This window comes from Epinephelus moara, chromosome 12 (genome assembly GCF_006386435.1).
Source record: "Epinephelus moara isolate mb chromosome 12, YSFRI_EMoa_1.0, whole genome shotgun sequence".
Taxonomy (NCBI): Eukaryota; Metazoa; Chordata; class Actinopteri; order Perciformes; family Serranidae; genus Epinephelus; species Epinephelus moara.
This window is the reverse complement of record NC_065517.1, coordinates 5,188,365-5,214,224: the sequence shown is the minus strand read 5'-3', so window position 1 is coordinate 5,214,224 and position 25,860 is coordinate 5,188,365. Positions and strand designations below refer to the sequence as shown.

The 25,860-nt window shown below is 39.9% G+C and overlaps 1 protein-coding gene across 3 annotated transcripts; it reads left to right on the top strand.

The window, feature by feature from the left end:
• The first annotated feature begins 293 nt into the window (after positions 1–293).
• On the top strand, positions 294–25,705 carry LOC126398868 (prostaglandin E2 receptor EP2 subtype-like). 3 transcript variants are annotated; one of them, XR_007570819.1, is made up of 3 exons: positions 294–1,128; positions 18,813–23,291; positions 23,372–25,705. XR_007570819.1 is itself a non-coding variant. In XM_050058512.1 (2 exons), exons 1-2 carry the CDS (start codon positions 346–348, stop codon positions 19,068–19,070), a joined length of 1,041 nt encoding a protein of 346 aa, XP_049914469.1. In that variant the 5' UTR covers positions 294–345; the 3' UTR covers positions 19,071–25,705. The 3 variants fall into 3 exon arrangements, 2 of the variants coding, with proteins under 2 accessions (XP_049914469.1, XP_049914470.1); XM_050058512.1 differs by having other exon boundaries at positions 18,813–25,705; XM_050058513.1 differs by lacking the exons at positions 18,813–23,291; positions 23,372–25,705 and adding an exon at positions 2,259–2,360.
• The last annotated feature ends 155 nt before the right edge of the window (positions 25,706–25,860 follow it).

Sequence of the window (25,860 nt, the reverse complement as noted above, 5' to 3'; positions counted from 1 at the left end):
ATGTCATATCACAATTACATGTAGAACTTGATGTGTATGTATAATATATATGATTCATGTGAATATGTATATGTTGTCTCTTGTTACGTCGCCTGATGTTATTCTAAGCTGCAGTGATGAAATAAGATCCAGCAACACTGCTGGATTATTGTACTGCTGCGCGCCATCTGTCTCTTACTAAGTGTGTTTGTCATTCTTTTGCGTTTTTCCGTAGAAGCCGAGTTGATCGGATAAGGGGCGGGGCGCAAACCCCAGCTCTGTGGTTGTAAAGTTCGCAGTTCAAACGGCTGAGTTTGAGGAGAACAGCTCTGAAGTTTACTGGCTTTGATTGTCATTTGAACGTCTATGGCAAATCATTCTTGCTATGACATTGTCTACGTACGGTGCGGACAGCCCATCACATCTGGGGTGATGTTCTCGTCCGGTGTCCTGGGCAATATCGTGGCGCTGGTCCTGTTGGAGTTGCGGCGCAAGCGGACCAGTCCGTCCCTGTACCGGAGTCTGGTAACTGCGCTCCTCATGACGGACCTGCTTGGTTCCAGCTCTGTGAGTCCTATTGTGCTGACATCTTATGCTCGGAATACATCTCTAGTGGGAATGAATTCAGACAGGGTGCTGTGCTCCTATTTTGGCTTCAGCATGACCTTCCTGAGCCTCTCCACGCTGGCTATCCTGTGCGCACTTGCGCTCGAGCGCTACATCTCCATAGGTCACCCTTACTTTTACGAGAGGCACCTGAGCAAACGCTTTGGTTACATCACTATTCCTCTTATTTACCTGAGCAGCATCCTGTTCTGCGTCGTTCCTTTTTTCGGTTTCGGTAAATACGTGCAGTACTGCCCGGGGACATGGTGCTTCCTGAAGATGAGCCACGATGAAGGGGAGGCTATAGTTTACATCGTATTGTACGCATCTTTCATTCTCATCATGATGTCCAGCACGGTGGTGTGCAACATATCAGTCATTATCCACTTGGTGAGGATGCACAGGAGGCGCAAAGGACGCAGTCGTGCAGTGTCGGCGCACACCAGGTACCAAAGGTCTCTGTCCATGACGGAGGAAGTGGAGCATCTCCTGCCGCTGGCGATAATCACTGTGGTCTACATTTGCTGCACCTTTCCATTAGTGGTAAGAGCTCTGCCTCGAGAGGTTAAAAAAATTATGTATTTATGTTTGTGGATGTGCAGCAGTCTTCCATCATGTTGGTGTGTCTGAATAACTCAGTCATGTTCTCAGTCGGAAAAATTAGCCTACTCGCCACAGCCTGCTTTTGTTTTTGTTCTTCTATTCAATCCTGACTCCACGGGTAAAAAAGTTATATACATGATTTCATAATTAATTCAAGGTTTCATAAACAACAGACCGCTTTCCCAAAAGAATTAATCACAATGCATTTTCACAGAACAGGAAGGAAACTCCCTCTTTTCACTTTTCCAGCAAGTCGGAATTTTTAATCCTCAAAGGACAAAAACCATTAGTCTTTGTTTTCAGTTACTATTGAAAATAAATCTAATCTCCTAATATACCTTATATGTTTTCTCCACATCAGTGGTGGGAGCTTTCACTTAGCCCAGCAACATGTCAATGATTTGTAGATAAGCAGGGCCACATTAAATTGCCACAGGGTCCTGGGGCAAAAAGTTGCTTTTGACCCCATAAAAACAAATACAAAAATACAGAGTGGGTTTGCTCATTTCAGTTTAGCTTTTGTTATTTAAAAGGATATCGATTTAGTTTGTCTTAAATTAGTGTCAGTAGGCCTGTTGGCTTTATCTTTTATTATTTTTTATTATAATTTGAGGTGGGGGTGGGGGGGTATTTGTCAGACAACAACACTTTGAGATGTCTACATGACTTTGACTCAGTTGCCACAATTACCTACACGGAGATAGATATATACATTGATCCTTACAGGAAATTACTTTATACGGCAGCTACATTTACACAAACACAAACAGGAGACACCATGGTGCTATATTGGGGCCGAATGTTTTGTACTTGAAAAAATAAACTGAAAATTCAAGTTTTGATCTTGAGTTTTGAAAAAAATACATCAGCGTATTCAAGATAAAAATAAGTGTACAAAAAGTTTTTTCAGGTTAAATATAATTATGATTCACTCTGGTTCATTTCTCACTTTCATATATATAGATAGTTGAGATCCTATTTCTTTCAATTGCACATTTTATCTTTTCAAATTCAGATCTTATTTTTTACAGTTTAAAATCTTTTTTCACTTTCAGATCCTTTCTTTTCAGTTTCAGACTTTTGGCCCTGATCTAGCGTGGGGGCGTGGCATCAACTGAGAGGGGTGTGGAATCATGACAGACAGCTTAACAAAAAGCCTAGGGACCTTCCCCTATCACGTTGTCTTCAGGGAACGTAGAAACTAAAATAATTCAGCTCAACACTTTATGTAGGCAACACCATGTGATTGGCAGTGAAAAAACTGATGTCAGTGACAAACTTCCATTTGCACAGCATGCACGAATATCCTGCACGTCTAAATTTGTTTTAATTTCCAGTGTAAAGCTAAGGCTGTTAATATGTCACTTTATTAAGTTTTAATATTCTTCAATACATGGTAAGTTTATCTAAATATCGCCTTTTTTTTTAAAGATATTTTTAAGGGCATTTTTAGCCTTTATTTGATAGGACAGTCAAGCGTGAAAGGGGGAGTGAGAGAGGGAGTGACATGCAGCAAAGGGCCACAGGCTGGAGTCGAACCGGGCCGCTGCGGCAACAGCCTTGTACATGGGGGGCCTGCTCTACCACTAAGCCACCAACACCCCGAAATATCGCCTTTTTTAAAATTTACTCTGACATTTTCGGATTACAACGTAGCACTGTGAATGCAGCGCAATGATGGAGAGCCATACAGTCTTGCGATGATGGTGTCCGGTTCAGCAGGCCCACCTGCTGGAGCCAGCACACAGGAGAGAAATGTTCAGAATGAGAGGTCGTTTTGTGACAACATACAATGTTTCTGACATCTTTAAGTGGTGAATTGGCAAAGCTGGAAGTTAAGCATAAGTCAACTTATATCACAGCGGTGCCTGGATAGTGTGACGGCTGCTGCCGTGGTCCTGCCTGATGCCTCCTGCTACTGCTGTTATCATTAGTCATACTTCTACTGTTATTATACACATATGATTATTGTCACATATGTATACTATCAGATATTAATATATATTTTCAACATATTGTACCACAATAGCCGTAATTATTATTATAATATTATTACTTTAATTAATGTTGTTGTAAGCTACTGTCATTACCGTCTGTCCTGCATCTATCTCTCTCTCTCTGTCTCTCTCTCTCTCTCTCTCTCTCTGTCTCTCTCTCTCTCTCTCTCTCTCTCTCTCTGTCTCATTGTGTCATACGGATTACTGTTAATTTATCATGTTGATCTGTTCTGTACGACATCTATTGCACGTCTGTCCGTCCTGGAAGAGGGATCCCTCCTCAGTTGCTCTTCCTGAGGTTTCTACCATTTTTTCCCTGTTAAAGATTTTTTTGGGGGGAGTTTTCCTTATCTGCTGTGAGGGTCATAAGGACAGAGGGATGTTGTATGCTGTAAAGCCCTGTGAGGCAAATTGTGATCTGTGATATTGGGCTTTATAAATAAAATTGAAAATTGAAAACTGAAGCATAGGGCTAATGCACTCACACTCACACCATGCACCTATTTGCGATATGAACTCACTAGGACTTGCGAAAGTGGTCAACAACTAGCCAGAGCCATACCAGCTGTGGGTTTGTTTACTGTTACCATAGCAACCGTTGCTAGTGTTCTTGTTTATTAGCATGTCGCTAGCTTTCTTCTTTACACCCATACTGTCACTCATAGCCTACACCCACACACTCGTACATACATCCCGTTTCCCCTGTTTTGATTTATTGTTTGAGTAGTTTTTTGTGTTTTTTTTGTTTGTTTTTTTTACATTCGTTATGTTTAAAACATGATCATAATACATATATAACACCAACTAGTGAAATTACCTTCAAATTAACATAAATAAAAAACAAAAATAAAATTCCATGACATCTATAACCTGGCCATCTCTTGATCTACAGAGGAGGATTCCTGTTTCTGCTTTCCTCCTTGCGCTTGCTGTCCCTGAGAGAGGTTCTCTGTGGTCACATTTCTAAGTCTCTGCGCAGATGCAGCAACTGTTGGATTATTGTTGACATTCTGGCAAGCACAGAATTTAACAAATATAATATACATTAATGGCAAAACTCTAAGCCAGTAGTTCCCAGCCTTCTTTGGCTCATGACCCCACTTTGAAAAACTTTGGTGACCCCAGACGACCACAGACACTTTTTTTTGTATGTTTTAATATGTTTTTTCGATCAAGGCTTCAAACTAATGTTGAATAAACAATGTGTCAAATTGAACAATGAATAATGAAAAAAAGCTATGTAGCTACGAATATGGGCTATATCTGTTTAAAACATGTATTATAACGCTCTCTCTTAACCCGCCATATTTAATTGGGTGGCTGAGTTTGTGTATTTAACATTATAAAGATGAATTTAATTGTAATTGAAGTATCTGGCAACCCCATTTGAGGTCCTGACCCAAGGTTGGGAATCACTGCTGTAAGGAGTACAATTCACAAACACTAGCTGATAGCATCAGGCCAAAGTCATACTGTAGCATGGATCGACGTTTTCCACCGGGCTGCTGCAGGTTTTTTCAGCACCCCATGCATTCCCGCAGCCAAAACAGCACCGCCCTTATTCCATTTATTACCTTCGCCAAGGAGGTTATGTTTTCGCCGGCGTTGGTCTGTTTGTCTTTTTGTTTGTCTGTTTGTTTGTTTGTCTGCAAAATAACTAAATAAAAGTTATAAACGGATTTTGATGAAATTTTCAGGAAAGGTGGATAATGGGACAAGGAACAGATGATAAAATTTTGGTGGTGTTTTGTTGAAGCAAAGTGGATAAAATAATAAATAAAGTCTATTGTCTGACAGCCTCAGCAGCAATTCCAATTTCTATAGACGGTGAAAGTAGTGCCATCTGGTGGCCGGAAAGCACTTCTTGTTCTACTTGCTAAATATTGTTGTAATTCATGTAGTTGAAATTAATGTTCTGTGTTGGAAAAAAAGAAAGTGAAAAACACAAAAAAAACATATTATATTCTTTGTTGGTACAAAATAAAAACTAAATAAATACACCACAGTGTCTCCATGGTGAAGACATATATAACCTAATAATGGTAGTGATGCAAATAACCTAATTGTGATGCAGGCTGCAAAATCTGATGCAGAGGGGGAGGGAATATCATCTACTTGGTGGAGGTCTGCACTCTCTGAGTGCTTTTCTAGTTTATTATCTGTGTTTTTCATGCAGTAGCTACGTACTACTGTCTAAATGCTAAATAATATTAAGCTACTCGATGCTAACGTTAACCCTATGCTTATGCTTAACTTCCAGCTTTGCCAATTCACCACTTAAAGACGTCAGAAACATTGTATGTTGTCACAAAACGACCTCTGGTTTTGAACATTTCTTACCTGTGTGCTAGCTCCAGTGGGTGGGCCTGCTGATCCAGACGCCATCATTGCAAGACTGTATGGCTCTCCATCATTGTGAGCGGACACTGCACTGCGTTCACAGTGCTACGTGGAAATCTGCACCTTTATGTTAATAACGTAACTGTACATTAAAGACATAGAGTTAAATTGGTATGATATCATAGGAACCGTTCTCTGAGAATACGTTGCAGTATAGTCAGTAACTTAGCAGAATGAGCTGCGGTCAAGCCAGCCAACCTGATCTTACAGAAATACGTGAAATGACCATGACCTCTTAATACCGCATTCCGTGGTGGCGGCATGTAATGGGTTACGGTACCACGGAAACAATGCCAATGTAAAATCAATTAGGATCCTTTGTTGTGGTGGACACACAAATTCCCTGGTTCAACAACGTCATGTCAACGTCGTTTTCCTCATGATGTCTTTAACATTTCTGTATACACACAAAAACACCAAAGTGTCCTTGATAACTCAACAATATGACAAGGCCAAGGCCATAAAATAAAATAAATGTATTATGAGGGATTATGTTAAGAAAAAGTAGAGCTGCTGGTTAATTTCAGATATTTTATCTAGTACTGTAGAAATGGCATATTTGGGATGGTAGTTCTTCCGGTTGTAGAGTTGTCAAATAGGGTCGTAAAAAAGTAAATCTACTGAATATATCCAATATCTAGTGTAGCCAAACTATCATGTTTTTATTATTATTAATGAGGGGAAATTATAAGACAGGAATATATAGCATTTGCCGTTTTAATATCAAGGACACTTGATTAAGTTTTTACTCGCTGATATTGGAATTGGCATTGACCCCAAAAATCCAGTATCAGTTGGGCTCTACCTGCAGTGTTACACATTGGTGCCACCTGGCGGCATATCATACCGCTGCAAAAGGATGCCTTTTTTCATTGATGTCTGATGCCATAATCACTGACCAAGCAGTGGTATTCTATGACTTTGAACCTGTCATTTTTCTTAGTTAATTACATATGTCTCATATGTGTCATTCTTTTGTGCAGCCAGTGTTTCCACTGTAGAATCCAGTTCACAATTTGTAAGTTAATCTCCACTTTTGTGTTTAAAATATGAAAATATTTCAATGGAGAATCATTAAGACACTGCCAGAACCTACATTTTATAAACCATCATGGAGTATGGTCTGTATGTCAGCTTCTATCTCTTCTGACATGGTTTTGTTGGCCTCTTAAAAGTTTTATCTCAGTAAGTTATGCAGTATTTTCTGGTCCAGTCAATTCACACCATACTTGTTAGTCTACTCATGCAGTACATTAGAAATTCATGTTAATGTTGTTAATCTGTGTGAAATGTAGCCTCTGTAACCTCTTTTCACATCCTTCCAACAAAGCATCTGGTTTATATGTTATAGTAAATTCTTCCCTGTGTTGAGTAACCAGTAGGCCACAGTTTAACGCTCCCAATTCAGCCAATCAGCAGTCAGTAACATACAGTGGGGGAGAGTACCATCATACTCAAGTTCTCTACCTCTGTACAATTTTGAAGTATGTCTATCATACATTCACTACATTTAAGAGCGAAATGTTGTACTTTTTACCCTGATACATTTATTTGACTGCTACAGTTACTGGATACTTTAGTGATTAGGATTTTTACATACAAAATATATGATCAACAAATATGTCAAAGATTTAAAGGTTTAGTGTTTAAGATTTAGTGGCATAGTGATAAGGTTGCAGAACTGAAACTTCTCCAATATGCCAAGCATGTAGGAGAACTACAAGTACAAACAATTGGCTGACAAGGAGACATGAATGGCCCGATCTACAGCTAGTGTTTGATTTGTCCATTCTGGGCCACTGGTAGAAACAACATGACAGATTCCATGGAAGAAGACCTGCTCTGTATGTACAACTCATTCTAAGGTAACAAAAACGAAATGATTCTTAGTTTTAGGTGATTCTAAACGAATGATAACAAAGTAATTATCTGCCGATACATCCCCCCTAAATTTAACCTGCTCTCATTCTAAAGCTGTCATATACCACTGCTTAGTCATTGATTTCTGCATCAGACACCAATGAAAAACAGGCATCATTTTGCTGCCATATGATACACCACTGGACAGAATCAGTTTGATTTAATGACTTGCAAAGTCCGTATAGGGTAGGTAGGAGGGTGGTGGATGGGTCCAACAACAGGCTGCTGTTTGCCTCTCATATAAATGTAGCGCCAAACCGTGATGTTTTTCTAGCTCTAACCATGTGTTTTTGTTGCCTAAACCTACAACATTTTAAATTTATTTTGAAAAAGACTGTATTCATCTAACAAGCATAAACTGTACATTTCCTGTGAAAGCCAAATGTATTTTGAAAAGACACAATGCATGTAACAGGCGTAAATTGACCTGGGGGATATTCCAGGGTATGATAGTTTTTAAAGGATTCAAATTTCAAATAAGTCATCAACCATCTATATGTGCTTAAAATAGCTGCTGAAATTAGCAAGGATTCTTTTTTGATATTTTTTGAGGGGGCATTTTGCCTTAAATTGACAGGACAGTTAAGCATAAAAGGGGAGAGAGACAGAGGGAGTGACATGCAGCAAGGTGCCACAGGCCAGAGTCGAATCTGTGCCGCTGCGGCAAAAGCAATATATGGGATGCCTGCTCTATCCACTGAGCCACCAACACCCCATCAAAGATGATTCTGCTTGCTAAATTTCATATGCCGCCTCTCTTCCCTCGGCAGCTTTAGCGGTGTTAATGTTTTTAATGAAATATATGCTCATATTTGCTGTAGGCATTCATGAGCACCTCCAATTCCACAGGTGTAAAATAAGTTGATCGTTTTTTCTCTCCGGTTGCCATGGTGAAACGAGGTATCGGGGCTCCATTGATGATGGCTTTTTATTGTGGTTGTGCACCTGCTTAACTCAAGGTGTACCTACTCAGAGTTGATTGAACTAATTCAAATCAGCTGTTCTGGAACCGGATACTCAGAGTTTCCCATCTCAGGGCAAGTCAATCAGAGTTCAAACAGATATGTGACCATCATGTTTAATCATGTTAAAGTGAACAATGTGCAATTAATATCATGGGCAATTGTGCAATCACTATGGGCAATATGCAATTAATAACAGCACAAAGCACTGTCTGTCTGTTTGTTGGGGAACCATCTTAGGACGTGGTCTGGCTTGTATACCGGGGATGTGCCGGTGACAAGCCAAGCCTGTCCTTGTACAACTTGTATGTAACTCAGTGTAATTGTGTGTACATAAATACATCTATGTATACTAATTTAAGTGCAATAATACCTGCACACACATGTGCTATAGGGCATTGTGCAATATAAACTAGCACTTCATAAACCTGTGCAATTGTTTATTTGTCGTTGCTTTGTTTTTGTTTTTGTTTTTGATTAGTTAAACATCAACCTGCCAAGGGACTGAGGATGGAAATTAGCCACTGGCTACAATCCTACATATTTACATTTAATGTTCATCAATATGTACTGGTAACATAGTGGTCCACAGAATGCCACCATGCTGTTGGGAGACAAGTTCAGGGCCGTGCACTTAAATGCTCCACATGTTTTAAGGATTACAGATAACTTGACCAGCAGGCCACAGTTCGTAAGAATGAGTAACTGTATGTGAGTAAAAAGCAACATCGGCCCCCAGGGGACTGTCCTCCCCCATCCCGTTTGCCTTAAACACCTAACACGGATACATGCCATCTACAGAGGTTATTTGATGACTCTGCATGTCTTTGTGGGCTGTATCAGTGGACAACAGCAGGAGGAATAAAAAGTGACCTGGTGAAAGGCTTTGTCGGATAATGCAGACCGAACCACCAGCAGCTGAACATTAGCTAGATGATGGTGCTGCTTTTGGACTTGGACAGGACTGAGCCTCCTCTGCCCCTTGTATCTGTCCAGGGGGAAGATGTCAAGGTGGTTCACTTCTATAAATATCTCAGAGTGCACCTGGACAACTAGAGTCAAGAGTAGGCTGGAACACAGAGGTCCTCTATAAAGCCCCATTTCCATCCAAACGCTTTCCTTTGGAACCTTTAGAAACTCTTTAGACGTGGTACCTAGCAGTGTTGGGCTAGTTACTCTAAAAATGCAATGTATTACTCATGATTCATTACTGTTTTAATGTTTTTAAGGTAATAATATTACTTTACTTATTACTCCCTGCCAACAGTACTTCGCTACACTACTTGTTAAATTACTTTTCCGTTACACCCCATAAAACTGGTAGTTGCGTATCTCCTGAAAACTCTGATATGTGCCTCTCTATGAATGTCAAGGCAGTTGCCGGTAAGTGTAGCTAAGGCTACATAGCATCCAAATTTACCTGGAGGTTTTCAGTTGCCTGAGACTGATATTTTCTCAAGGCTCTGCCTGAAAGACAGAGACTTATTTGTGGAGCAACATTTATCCACAACATATTCCGCCACAAGCTTCATTACTTCTTTGTAGCCTGCAGTTACAATTAAATCCAGTTTTGGTTACTTAGCCAGTGTAGCACTACAGCCGATGTCCATGGTCGAGGAGAGCTCACATTTGGTGGGGTGTATTTCCTGGAGCGTTGTGCTGTCAGTTGTAGTAGATGTTTCAGATCAGAGGATTGAGGACGTGTTTTTCCCAGTGGAAAGAGTTTTAGTACAGCTACCTGCTACTACCTTTTCATCTATCCTCTGGAAAAAAAATGAAATAATAGGAATATATCTAGCTGCTAATGTAGACGTTTCCATCTTTATTAGCTGGCTGTTTTGTGACGTGCCCGTGCAGTGTGACAACTATGAAAATGAATCTGCTGATGTGATGTTGTATTTAAAGTCAGGAGTGACCTTATAACAAAAGTAACATTGTAACCAGTTGTTTGTTTTTGGGGTAACTGTATTATTACAGAAATTTTATTAGTAATTAGCTACACTACTCATTACTGGAAAAAGTAATATTACAGTAACGCATTACTAGTAATACATTACTGCCCAACACTGGAACCTACACCCTAGTCTATTTGGCATTTCCACCACAAACAGTACTCTTAAAATGTAGGTGGGGTTGTTGTCACTCACTACTCCGTCCAGCACTCGCTGTATTTCCTCATCACTGGTGACACAGACCTTGTCAACAGAACGGAGTTCCACGCCGACATTTTCAGAACAAAATAGAACAGGCTGGAGTAAGAGCCTCTCTCTATGGGATATTTAATAAGCGGTAAGGTGCACTGAAGGTAATGTGCACTGAGCCCTTTTCAGGCAAGCACAGGGGTTTAGTGCTGTTCAGTCAATGGACTAATTGTGTCAGTCACACTTGGTTTGTGTGCAAAATTCTTTTTTTTCCCTTAAGTTTTTATTAATTAATTTTAAACAGACAAAAAACAGAAACAACAAAACTGACACATTGTTCCAAGTGATGCAAACAAGATACACAGTAACCATGAGTCAAGAAAATGACCAAAAAAATAAATAAAAACACAACAAACCCCAATTTAAAAAAAAAGGAAAGAAAAAAATGAAAAAGAAAGAAAAGGCAGCAATAACGTATCAGTTTTACATCTCATGAATATCACAGAGCAAAAATAATATCCTTTTTCACCTCCAAAAAAAATTTCAAAAAATCCACACATCATTGGATTACCATATTGTTTTCTCTCAACAAGTCGCAGCCACCCCGAAGATCACAAGCAGCAAAAATAGGCCACTTGTACATCCGAATGACAATAAGATGTCGATCTGACAGACATGTTGAGGAAAATAAATAAATAAAAATATTTTTTGACTAGTATCAGCCGATACCGACCTAGTTACCGACACATCGTGCATCCCAACACATAAATACACATACCTATCCTGTCAACTAGGACCCTACACCATCCCTAATACAAGCCAGAAAAGCCTGCCACACTTGGCTAATTTTGCTTGGGATATTGTTTACCCTGGCAATCTGTAAAAAGGATTGGCTGACTTCCGCTATCCTGAGATACTGTTGCCAGTGCAGGGAGATTGAGCCACCATAAATTATCTGTTAGAATCAGAGTTCAGGAGTTCAGATTCTGTTCAATTGTTTTATTGTAGAATGAACAAACAGTTAATTTGGTGTGGTTTCCTATAAAGAAATGAAACAGAAATAATTAGTTAAACTCAGGCTGGTGACTGTGCAAAGGAAATTCATAATGGTAAATTATATTTGATTTAAGCAGAGGGCTCTTTAGCACCACCATAAGTGCATCATAAGTGACAGTCAACCATAATTAGCATTAAATAGAGCACCTAGTGGACCAGCCTCCTAACATATGTGATCAACAACCCAACAGCATCTCCCACAATGTGTACAAACCTAAAGTAACATCACCTCAACGAACACAAAGTCATGACAGTACTTACTTGAGCATGTACGCACACCATACTGAGGGACAAAGACAGGCTGTGTGGGAGAAGATCAGATATATACGTAGGGGGATAACAGGTGGCTTGATTAGGTGCACTGAAGTGGCCCATCCCCCGGAACGTACCATTTCTATGGGGGAGTTTGATTATCTTTTGAACACAATCATATTCTCAAAAGCAGCTGTCTCTGTCATAAGCTTAAGCCACTCTGCAAATTCTGGCTTACTTGGGCTCTTCCAGTTCCGTAAAATGATTCTGGCCGCTACCATACAGCCTGTTAATATCAGTCCAAGCTCTGCCTTAGTTAGGCTTGATGGTATGAGAGACTTGTCTCCTAACAGACATAGTTGTGGTGATTCTAGTAGAGGTAATTTAAGCCACTCTTCGAATTTTTTCAGTATCATTTTCCAGAAAGGAAGTACCCTTGGACAGTCCCATATAGCATGAAGAAATGTACCCTCTTCTTTATTACATTTCCATCACTTTTTGTCCTGGGTTAATCCCATTTTAAACAGGTTCAGGGGTGTGAAATAATATCTATGTACAATTTTATAGTGGATAAACTTACATCTCACATCCCTCGTAGCCCATCCCACATTTGAAATCACATCTTGCCATGTTTCCTCATTAATCTCTTTACCAAGGTCCTTTTGCCATATCAATCTCAGACTTTCACGCATTCTTTTTTGTATATGTGACATTTTCCTATAAAATCCTGATGCAGAATGTAAAGTATGAGGTAAATTAAGAAATTTTTGGACCTCATTCTCCTCTTCCTCTACCCTTTCCAGCTTAAAAGTGGATTTCATACTACTCCTGAGCTGCAAATACTTCCAAAAAATCCCTTTTATTAGTTAAATTAAATTGCTCTTTAAGGTCCTCAAATGATATAAATATACAGTTTTTTAAAAAGATCGCTGACAACATGTATCCCCTTTGTTATCCATGTATCCCAAAAAAAAGCCTTTTTTCCTATACAGATCAAAGAATTATTCCATATAGAGGAATAACTTTGCTTATATTGTGAAAGCCCCAAAAGTTTGTGTGCTCTTGCCCACGCCCACTGAGAGTGCTGTAAAATTAGGCTCCTCTCTTTTGTCTGTGTTACTATATTCTTCTGAGATAACATTCCTACAACCCCAAATGGAGCTGCTAACGCCTCCTCTATTTTTACCCACCCTGGGTTAGATCCATGATTTGCCCAATGCCTTAATAAGTGATTGGTTACACCCTTTTGATATTGGCATACCTTCAGATTTTTGCCAGTTTATTACATAGCCTGATATTTTGGAGAAGGATTCAACTATAGATAAAACATTGGGAATTGACATTATAGGGTCCTTGATCAGTAATAAAATATCATCTGCGTACAGAAACATCTTGTGCTCCTCTTCGCCCTGCACAACCCCTTTAATATCCATTTCTGCCCTAACAGCAGCAGCTAGAGGTTCCAAAAATAATATAAAAAGTAAAGGACTGAGAGGATCTCCTTGTTTAGTACCACGAGTTAACTTAAAAAAGGGTGATATTATTCCATTTGTTATTACTGCAGCTCTGGGATCTGCATAAATCACATTCATCCAATTAATGAAACCCTCCCCACATCCGAATACCCTAAGAGTATGTCGCAAAAAGCCCCACTCCACCCTGTCAAACGCCTTTTGTGCATCTGGCGAAAAGGCAGCTATTGGTATATTTTCTTCCTGATTGAGCTGTATGAGATGTAACAGATGTCTTATATTATCTGTGGATGACCTTCCTTTAATAAATCCTACTTGATCCACATGTATTACGGATGGTAAAATATTTTCTACCCTCTTAGCGAGGACCTTTGTAAGAATTTTGCAGTCCACATTAATTAGACTGATGGGCCTGAAACTTCCTGGGTCTGTTAGGTCTTTATCTTTTTTAGCAATTAAAGAAATTAAAGCTTCATTAAATGTTTCTGGTAGCTTACCAAATAGGAATGATTCTTTAAACACTGTCACAAGGATAGGGGCTAGTTTGTCGACATACCTCTTATAGTACTCTGAGGGAAAGCCGTCTAAACCAATTTCCGGCCTTCATCGATAAAATAGCACTTTTTACCTCCTCTACTGTTATAGGACTATCAAGATAATCTTGCTGATCAATTGATATTTCTGGCAAATCAGTCTTTGAGAAGAATGCTTCATAATCACTTACCTTTGGATTAATTTCTGATTTGTAAAGCTGGTTATAAAAATTTGCAAATGTCTTATTAATCTCCTTAGTGTTTGTCAACAATTCCCCTTTATTATTTTTAACAGCGGCTATAGTATGACTAGACTCCTTTTGACGCAGCTGTCTAGCCAGTAATTTCCCAGATTTTTCGCCACTCTCATAAAAATTACTTTTTAGTCTAAATAGGGCGTACTTAGCTTTTTTGTTGTATATTTCATTTATTTGAAGTTTCAGGTCACATATTTGTTTAAATACTGTATCATTATATATTTATATTGTTTTCTCTAGTACTTTGAGCCAAGACTCAAGATTATTTATTCTTTGTGTTTGTTCTCTTTTTTTCCCTACTGGAACAAGCTATAATTTTTCCCCTTATATAAGCCTTAGAGGCCTCCCAAACCGTTCCAACCCTATCGGTTGAACCAATCTTCAGCCGAAAAAATTGGTCAAGTTCCTCTTTTATCAAATTATTGAATTGGGGATCTTGAAACAGAGATATGTTCATCCTCCATCTATTTTTCTTTACCCTATCTGACTCCAATATTAAACCTAGTTGCACTGCAGCATGATCAGTAAGTGCTATGGGTCCTATCAAACAATCTGAGACAGTCTCAACCAAATCTTTACTAATCAGAAAATAATCAACCCTGGAATGAGATTTGTGATTATGAGAATAGAATGTATATTCTCTCTCTCTGGGATTGACAAGCCTCCATATATCAATCAATCCATTATCCTTCATCAATAGTTTAATTGCCATTCTATCTTTAGGTACATTATTCGAGAAAGTGGTTTTATCTAGAGCCCCATCTAAAACCTGATTATAATCCCCGGCAATAACTGTATGCCCATCATCTTTCCCTCCAACTAATTTATTTATTTTATTAAAGAAACCCGGATCTTCCACGTTTGGAGCATATATATATTACATAAGTTAACTTTTATTCCATTAATTTTTGCTTCCAAACATATCATTCTTCCTTCCCCATCCTTTTGTTCCTTAATAATTAGAAAATTCAATTTCTTATGCACCAAAATAGCCACTCCATGTTTTTTACTTGAATATGAAGTATGATAGATCTGGCCTACCCAATCCCTTTTTAATTTAACAGCCTCTGAATCGATCAAGTGAGTCTTGGCCTACCCAATCCCTTTTTAATTTAACAGCCTCTGAATCGATCAAGTGAGTCTCTTGTATAAAGGCTACATGGGTTTGTTGTGATTTAAGATATGATAAACACTTCTTTCTTTTAATGGGGTTTTGCAGCCCATTGACATTCCAGGACACTATTCTTACACAGTTACTTACCATATTTTATCTGATGGGTTTCACATTTTTCAGAAGATGTCATCTTATAAATAGAAACAAAAAAAGGGGGAAAATGAATGCTGCCCAGCTGCCTATAAAACCAAAATACCCCAACCCATACAAAACGACAAAAAACAGAAAACCAGTGCAAAACCTCTTCAAAAAAGCAAACATCATCTAAAACCCTCATATACAGAATCCTACGCCCTGACCCTCCCCTCCTCTCACTCTTGAGAGACCCACCACAAATACGGTCCATGAGTCACACTGAAGTGGTCACCTTCAGGTGCCCTTCCCCACCACCCCTCATATAATTACTCTTTAGCAGCTTTTTCTCACAAAAACATATGCTTACACTAGCCAGTGTTAAGTATTAATTATCGGTGTTCTACTGGCAACATCGAAGTCATATTTGGACACTAAACAAAACAAAAGAGAAAAAGTAGCGAATTCGCACATTCTTCATCATCTCAACCCAGCTGCAACTACAAAACATACCTTATAGCCTATTTGGTGGCTCCAAGTATCCCACCTCCCACTGCATCCCATACTCAATTAGTTAATCACACAACCCATATTCACAACTTCTTGGATGCAGGGAAAAAGAAATAGTTTATTCAGGTGCAAAAACAAGGGGAAAAAAATACTGCTGGGCTTCATGTCACTGCTTCATGGAAGAAGAAATAGTTTGTCCGAGTGCACAAGGAAGAGGAAAAAGAGAAGAAAAAAAATGTCCCCAAAGTTTCAGAAATAATCTTCCTCACACATTCAAGCGGTCTGCCGCCTTCCAGCTTCTCCTTTAGACCAATAAGTCGCAGATTCTGGCGCCTGTCTCTGTTAGCAGCGTCTTCAATGGCTTGGTGTAATTCCTCACACTTTTTGGCACTTTTGTCTACTGTTTGGCGTAGCAGGTGGTTATCATCCTCCAGCTGGGAGATGCGGCTTTCTGTTTCGTCTAGCCGGCGCATTATTCCGTCGACGTCTGTTCTTAATCCGACATTTGCCTCCTTAATTTCTGTCATATCTGCTTGCAAAGCCGCCAGTAGTCTTCCAACTTGCCCCATCTCTTCTGTCGCCTTTTCCAGGGACTGTTGCATAGCAGCCAGAACACCTCCGTCAGTGCTCGCATTTGCTGGCATGGTGTTAGCTCCTCCGCTAGCGTTTTGTTTGGTGGTGGCCGCTCTTGTCGACATAATGCATGAATCGCCAGATCTCTCAACTCAGTAAAACTGCAGCAGCTAGACAGCTATCAGATTATCACTTCCCCAGAACTTGTGGCACAACCACTAAGGTTTAGATAACGAATTTGGGGTAATGTGGTGGGTTCATCGGGACGCTCCCGACTAGGCGACCATCTTGCTCGGTGATATCACGTAAGCTGATGTGCAAAATTCTTTTTTTTTTGTGATTAACATTTTTATTTTCATTGTTTTAACAATACAATAGGAACAGTAACCCCCCTGTCACCACCATCCATGCTGATCCCTTTCTGGTTACCAACATCAACCATTGTGCTCCTTCATGTACAGCTATTACAGCTACACAGCTTGCATCAATGTTGACAAAACAAAAAATAACTATAACAAAATTAGACACAGAAAATGACTCCAAACAAGGTTAATACAGCACAAAGTAATCACTGCATTAAAGAGATAGTTGGTAAACAAATGAAAAAATAAAAGCAATAATAGCTGGATAAAATGCAAACACATAAGAAGCACTATTCTGTATTTACTCACAATAATGAAGACTTGCATCTCTCCACCATCCAACCCCTTTCAGGAACCCTTTAAAAATTTTATGTATTTGCCCCACTTTGCTTCATATAGATCCAATCTACCCAGTTGTTTATATGACATCTTTTCAAATGCTGCAACTCGTGCCATCTCTACAGCCCACTCTTGAAGAGAGGGAACCCCCTCCGTCTTCCATCCTCTGATAAGTATTTGTCTGCCAATCATAATACTGGTTTGGACAAAACTTTTGATATGTTTATCCTCTCGTACCAGAACTGAATCATCACCCAAAATAAATAATCTAGGTATAAATGGCATTTGTATCTCTGTGATCTCACACAAATTATCATAAATATTGATCCAGTATTGCTGGACTTTATCACATGACCATAAAACATGAACTAAATCACCTTCCTCAGATTTGCATCGCCAACAATTTGATGTGGGTAATAACCCTAATCTAAATAATCTGGAAGGAGTCCAATAAAAACGATGTATAATTTTGAATTGAATAAGACGTACTCTTGCATCCCTTGAAACTACTTTAACACTTTTACAAATTCTGTTCCACTCTTCATCGCTGAATGTCAGATTCAGATCCCTTTCCCATGTCTTCTGCAAAGCTGAAATGGGCCCGTTGCCAAGAGTCTGAATCATCATAGAATAATAGACAGCCGCCTCGTGCCCCTTTCCATAACTCTTTATAATTTTATCTAGGAATTCTGCATTTTGGGGAACCGCCGCACCGGACCCGAAAATCCCCACCAGCATATGTCGAAGTTGCAGGTACCTAAAAAATTGAGACGTAGGGATATTGAACTGCCACACCAGATGCCCAAAAGATTTTAAGGAACCATCACAATACAGATCACCCAATGTGACCACACCATTCTCCCGCCATATTTTCCAATAAATGGGGAATTTGATGTGCAAAATTCTTAATGTTAATCTTAATTTGTAAAGTAACTAACTGTAAAGGAACAAAAGTTATCAAATATTAGTAGTATGTGAATAAAAGCACAGTATTTTTCTCTGAAGTGTTGTGGATTAGAAGTAGAAAGTCGCCTGAGATTAAAATTTTCAAGTGAAGTAAAAGTACCTCAAATCTGTACTTACGTACAGTACTTCTATAAATGTACTTATATTCCACCACTGGTCAGCAGAGGGATGCACCAAAGTAGTATTTCTTTTGCCCTGAAATTTAAAAATCCAATAATTATAATGACTCTAAAGTATTATCTAACTTTTATCATATGGAATTTATGCATTTTTTAAACAATGTTCATGAAATTTAAAACTCATGTTTCCTCCAATTTGTGGACAGTGAAAATGCAATGTTTTTCTCTTATCTTGGTAAGAGTGCTCTTGACCACCTAAGAGAAGAGCACAACAAGAAAACATGGGCAAATTCCAGATATCATTGGGCACTAACAAAATAAGAACAAATAATGGATGTAAACAGAAATAAGAGAAAATTTGTTCATATATTGTTTCTTGCATGAGGCCCATTGTCATTCTCCACTGGGCCTCCATGTTAGTGCCACTATGCATGTTTGATGCTTCTGGGAGGCCTCAGCTGACTATATTTAGTAATCATAACATGTATTTCTCTTATTCTCTTTACTCCCCCATTCCAGCTCCGAGTATACATAAACCTCACAGGCAAAGGTGAGAATCAACTTGGAGCTGACCTTAGGGCTCTCCGTTTACTGTCTTGCCACACCATCCTCAATCCCTGGGTCTTCATCTTCCTCCGCCCCACCATTCTGAGAGTCATCTGGAGGAAGTTGCGCAAACCGCACAAGTCAGCATGCATCTGGGGGAAGAGTTCTCAGTCCAAGCTGACTGAGGGAAGGTCCTGCTGTGCAGCTCCAGAGGCAGGGAAAGGAGGATGACTGGGGACAGGAATACAGATACACAGGCCCACTCAGACTCACGGTGTGGTCTCTGTCTGTGTGTGGACTGAAGAAAGGCTGCAAACTAAACAGAGCTGATCTTATCACATCTCAAATGGCATGATTTTAATAACAGGACGTGCACTGGAGTGGTGAGTCACATGAAACTGATGGTTGCTTTCCAGGAAGTAGGCTTGTGGTGAAACACATGACTTGAATTATGAGAGTGGGCCTAGCTGTTCAGTTGTTATCTGAACAATGTGTGTTCACTGAGATGTAGGTGAGATGCAGCAGTCAGTGGATAATTTCGCAGAGGTTTCATTGTGAAACTAAGTCATTTATCTTACAGTAAGATCATCTGTTTCAGGAAATCAACCTATATGAAATACAACACAGTGTCTGGAAATTAACTCGGTGGATGTAAGAAGAGTGAAGCATGATGAACCTGCTCACAGCATGTGAGCCATGAGAGTTTCCGCTCCTCACTCACGGAGCTATGTTCCCTCCACTTCCCCCCTCAAAGTCACACCGCTCAAATTGCTTTACTACTCATTTTTGACAGAAAATAGTGTGTCTTCGCAACACACAAGTCCATTCTGGGTTGGACATGCTTTAAAGTTGTGGTGTGAGCAGTGTTGGAGAGGAATCTCGGGGGTTATGACGATGCCTCAACATTTAGAAAAATCCACTCTATACGCCATTCAGCATTCCGTTCTGCTCATATACTTACGTTATATTATATATCGTTACAGCGATATCCCATTTTCAAGGTATACCCTGATGGAATAGTCAATCAACAACATTTGGGACACATAGCCCAAAAGAAAGGTTCAGTAAGAAGCAGAAAGAACAAAAATTAATTAGCCAGTCTATTAACAGTAATCTTATTTGATATTTCTTCACCGTGCCACAAGCTTTGATTTTAATGCTAACTGAATACAACACACACATGCACAAGGAGGCAGAGGAAACAGTGACAACATTCTGAGTTTTACTAACAGCATTTATATTCCTAAAATCTGTGGAAAATCTGAGGGCGCCATATGGGCCTGCTTATTACTCTATTGACCCGTTAGTAATTAACTTCCCTATTTAGCATTTATAAGCAGTATAAAACCACTTCATACACTGTTTCTTACACTCTAATGTTCATGGTGTCACAAGAAGATACTACATTTTAAGTGTTTACTAATGTATTTATCAACAATTATAACTTCTACAAAGCAAAATGCAACTGTGTAGAAACATATTTTATGATTGCACAAATTCATTAACTGTTATTGTTAACTATGTTTAATTATACACATTAAAATCATTGAAAGGAAGGTCGTAGAAAACAAACAACTGTGTGATAAACCTTAAAATATTAAAATATATCTAATAATGTTGTTGTTTGGGTCATACTGACATGTACATTGTTAAAACACACACACACACAGACACACACACACTATGAAAAAGATGGACGAAATTAAAGAGGGTTAATAAATTATTCTGTTTCTGAGTTGAACAATGAAGGTGTGAAAGATAAACAGATTAAGTTAAATTTGATGAACTGCGAGTAAAGAAAAGTGTAAAGCTTTCTGTTAATACTCCATTTAAAGTAAACCCAAAAACATTTTATATTTCTGTTTTTTCAATAACCTTTGACAACATTTTATCTTTGTAATAGTAAAGGTGTACTCAGTTAAGACAGCTTGTTCTCGTTCCAAAGCTATCAAATATCACCGCTTTGTTAGTGGTTTTGGTGTCAGACACCTGATGCCAAAAGCCACATTTTGGGATGTCAGTACATAATGACCTTGATAGCGTAAGATTGAAATGCTGCCAGTAACGGTGTAATATAAGGAGCTGGAAAGTCCATATATGGGGGATGGGAGAGGTGGTGGATGGGTCTAACAAACCCCAAACACCTGGGAGCCTGGTGTATGCATGTATATGAATGCAGAGCCAAACCATGGTGTTTTTTCCTAAGCCTAACCATGTGCTTTTGTCACTGGCATTGTTTAGGGCAACCCAGAGGGTCAACAGCAGACACAGGAGGATACCTAGCGTGTAATATGTAGACGTCAAAGTCTACTGACAAAGCGGCAATATGTGACGACTTGGGATGAGAACGTGTTGGTTAAGACTACTTGATTGTTGAGCAGTTGGCTCAATATCCAATCACACTCAGCATGTCAATATTGACACACAATTTTCTCTGGTTTTTGTGTTAGTGAATTACAGAACATCTGACAAAATCAAATCTGCTAGGAAAGTGTAGGGAATGCATACAATTAAATAGTTTTTTCAAAAAGCAGTTTAGTATTAGCCGATATTTAGAGTGCACAAAGTGGTGATAGATAAAAATTAAGATCACAGTACTGAATGTAACCTTTAGTTATGATCCTCAGATACTTATCTCCAAATATATCACCCTTGTTCTCACGATGACACAAACAGGATATGACCAATTAGTACCCATGACATAGTCTTTCACAGAAAAATGGACCACTTCCTGTGTAATTGCACGCATTTACTCAAAATAATCAGTGACTTAAATTAATCTGCTGACTTCCAACTGGTAAAGTTTAATCATCATTAAATGTTTTTTTGGACATTCACTGGAGAATAAATTTAAGTAGGGTTGGGTATTGTTAAAAAAATTACAATACCATGAAACTTGATCCATGGAGGTTTTGTTTTTGTAATACTTTTATCAAGCCAGGAAAAGTGACTTAAAGATCTGTGATGTCACCACAATGTAAAGTCTTTCCCATTCCCAGGTCATCAAATACCGATGCTCACGCCCCTTGGCATGTGATATCAAGCCAAAGGCAGCCTTTAGTGTCTTTATGGACCTGCATTTGTATAGCGCCTTTCTAGTCATCTGGTGACCACTCAAAGTGCTTTTTACACATTCACCCATTCACACACACATTCATACACTGGTGGCCGAGGCTACCATACAAGGTGCCACCTGCTACACTCACACACCGATGGAACTGCCATCCAATTTGGGGTTCAGTATCTTGCTCAAGGATACTTCAACATGCAGCCTGGAGGAGCCCGGGATCGGACTGCCTATCTTTCGATTGGTGGACAACCCGCTCTACCTCTGAGCCACAGCCGCCCATGAGACACATAGGCTTTAAAATGACTCTAATGTAATCCCATATGAGGCAATATTTGATGCTGAGAGCAGCTGATGTGGTATAAAGAGCGAGAAAGTCTGCATAGGGTGGAAGGGAGGGGAGGTGGATCAAACAAAACAAGACATTCAGCCAGGACAACACAGTTCGTGTCCCATGTAAAACCAAAAGGTGACATTGTTTAAGGTGATGTTACATAACTTATGTACCTACATCCCATGTCAAATCAAAAGTCAGTGTTGTTTTCAGGTAATACAATACAATACAAATTTATTAATATAGCACATTTAAAAACAACAGCGTTGACCAAAGTGCTGTACAAAAAATAAGCATGACAAAAATACAAAACACGAAAAGTTTGTTAACACGAATTAAGAACACAAAATTCAGACCACAAAGCAACCCGCTATCACACAGAGACTGAGAAGGCCAGAGAAAACAAATGGGCTTTTAAACGAGACTTAAAAACAGGCAGGGTAGGGGAAGTCTAATCTGGAGGGGCAGCTTGTTCTAAAGTTTGGGGGCGACAACGGCAAAGGCTCTGTCACCCCTCTGATTTAGCCGTGTTTTCCGGACAGCCAGGAGCGATCTGTCAGCAGACCTCAATGGTTGAGAGGAAACACGGGTGCAGGAGGTAGAGCTTAGATTCTCTGCCCGAGCCCGAGCCCGGCCCGACCCGGCCCACGGGCCCAAGCCGGGTTGGGCCGGGAGCCCCCCTCCCTCTGACGGGCCGGTCAGATATATATATATTTTTTTTAAAGCTATGATTTGATAATGTTATAGGCTATGTATTGTAGCGACCCTGCAGTAAATGTTCTGTTATAATGTCAATGTTCTGTGAGTTAATGGCATATTTGGGACTGAATGAGGTGCGGGGTGCGAGTGTGACGGGGATGAGGAGGGCTGTGTGAGTACGCGTGCTGGTATGTGTATGAGCGAGCTGGAGGAGAGAGCAGGAGTGCACAGTTGGAGTTACAGCTAAGTTGTTTGTTGGTTGTTTTGGCGTGGTTACGGCCAACAGTAACTTGTACTGTTCAGTAATAAACGGTGGTTTAATTGCCGAATAACTGCGTCATCCTTTCCACACGTCCTGGCGGACGCTACAGTATTATAAAAAATAAAATTAAACCACACTTTGTATGACACATAAAGTTACAACAAACTTAGTTACAATGTTGCAACATTGTGCGCGCACAGCCCTTCACCACCTGGATCCTAAAATAAACACCTGTTTTATTACATAATCATGCTTCCGTGTTGCGCCATTCATTAAGATCCTATATTTCTGTCATTCAAATAACAAGAATTGTGGTTTAATACTCTTAATTATAACAGCCAACTTATTGAAAAATGTCGGGTTTAAATCGGGCTCGGGCCCATAATTACAGTTAATTGGACGGGCCGGGCCGGTCCCAGACATAACGTGCACGGGCTCGGGCCGGGTCGGGCTAGATTTTTTGGGCCCGATCTAAACTCTAGCAGGAGGCTAGACAAGTAAGAGGGGGCCAACCCATTAAGAGCCTTTAAGGCCCTGACACACCAAGCCGACGGTTGGCCATCGGTCAAAGTCAGGCCGCCGGTGAACGTCTGTCGTCCTAGTTTTTGCGGTGTGTCCTGCATCGTTGGCATTTCTACGCCTGCGGCTTTTCGGCCGATTGAGCATGTTAAATCGGCAACGGAGCTTGTCGGTGAGAGAGATCACTCTGATTGGCTGTTTAGGTTTTATTTCCTCGCCCCTGTAGCGAGTGAATCTGCCTGTAGTGAAACCGGGGCTAACCTGTGCTTCCTCCTCAGGCTCCACTTCACTCAGCTGCCCGACAAATCTGCTGCTTCTTCCAACTTTAACCTGAATAACAAACCGGGGCTAGCTGTGAGGCTAGCGGAGCGTTAGCCGCAGCATGACAGGAAGGAAGCACAACCAGTTAGTCTCCACTAGCTTCCCAGCTAGCCCCAGCTCTCCGTTTGGATCCAACCGGAGCACCGAGCCCCGAGCCCCGAGCCCCGGTTTGTTATTCAGGTTAAAGTTGGAAGAAGCAGCAGATTTGTCGGGCAGCTGAGTGAAGTGGAGCCTGAGGAGGAAACACCGGGACCGTCTGGGTGTAATAGTCCGTGAAGGTGCTGCGGTGCTCGGCTGCACAGATAGGAAACCCCTTGGCTGACAGGATGTACCACTCTCTCACTCCGCTACTTTGTTTATCTCATGGATTCCTCGGACTTCCGGTTTCCCTTTTTGCGTTACTTCCTCTCACGCAGGCACAGAACGTACGTGCTACTTGGCCGTCGGATGTAGTGTTTGTAGTGTGTTCAAATGCAACTAACACAGGGCGACGTGAGGCGACGTAGACGATGCAACAGTTGGCTTTCATCGCTACTCGTTCTTTGATGTCGGTTTGGTGTGTCAGCACCTTAAAAGTAAAACAATAAGATCTTAAAATGAATCCTAAAAGATACAGGAAGCCAGTGTAGGGACTGTAATATCAGGGAAATGTGCTCTCGCCTGCGTGCTCCAGTTGAAAGTTGAGCAGCCGCATTCTGAATTAATTGGAGTCGTGAAAGGGAAGTCTGAGAGACACAAACAAGGTAATGTTACATACTTCACGTATGAACGTCACACACTGACATCACTTGTGTGATGTATTTACATCATGTTATGCTGTTGTTTTTTAACAAACCACTTATTTTAGCACAAAACATTATCTTTTTTTTAAAACCTGAATGTGACTGTTTCACAAAAGTAACCTCGTGTAATGACGTGTTTCAGCTGCGCACCACATAGAGACGCTAAAGGGTGCCCCGTGCATCACTATGAGATGCTGAGGGGCATGACAACATGTTGCTAGCAGTGATGGCCTCATGAAGCCTCATGAAGCATTTTCTTTATTTTATGAGCCCACTAGATGGGACTCTTGGTTTAAAGAGAGAGGCTCAAAGAATGGCAATTCAGTGTGTTTTAAACTTTTTGTTGAAGAAAAAGTGCAAACTAGTGGGCTCAGAAAATAAAGAAAATGCTCCAATGAGGCTTCATGAGGCCGTCACAAGTTGCTAGTTAACAACCTAGGAATGAGAATAGGTTGACCAAGCGAGAACTCTCAGCAGGGCCAGAAGGAGCCATGTTATGGTCCAGTATCGAGATCCAATTATATCTGTCCTGAATTTTTATTTTTAGGTTGTGACAGTTAACCACATAATATATTTTTATTGTCTACTTGTATATTAAAGGAATAGCAATCTACTTACATATAAATGTATTTATTATTGTACTTCTAACTTTTCACTGCTTTTGTGATCTAAAATGAATCCTTACATGTGCTGTGCTTATTTATTTTTAAATCATTTATATCAATCCTATGACTGTCCTGGTATAGGTAACTGATCTCAGAGATTTTTTTATTTCTACTTCTAGTTACTTATTTCTATATTTATATTTAGCAGAGAGCTGTTTTAAGCTGTTAAAGCTGTTTGTTAATTCTATATGGATTATGTTATGCATCCACTGATAATGCTCTTCTTTGAAGCCTTGAAGAAAATCTGATGTTGCTGACATGTCAGTTTATGAAATAAAGTCTGAGCTGCATACCTGTCATTGTATTTCTTTTCTTATATGTTGTTCATCTATCAGCCTTATAAATAACACAATTGCCAGAAAAATGTTTTGC

Excerpts from the sequence above, each read along its gene's own strand:
- LOC126398868 (XM_050058512.1), top strand. The coding sequence starts at position 346 with ATGGCAAATCATTCTTGCTATGACATTGTCTACGTACGGTGCGGACAG. Across the intron at positions 1,129-18,812 it reads GCTGCACCTTTCCATTAGTG|CTCCGAGTATACATAAACCT; the intron begins GTAAGAGCTCTG and ends CCCCCATTCCAG.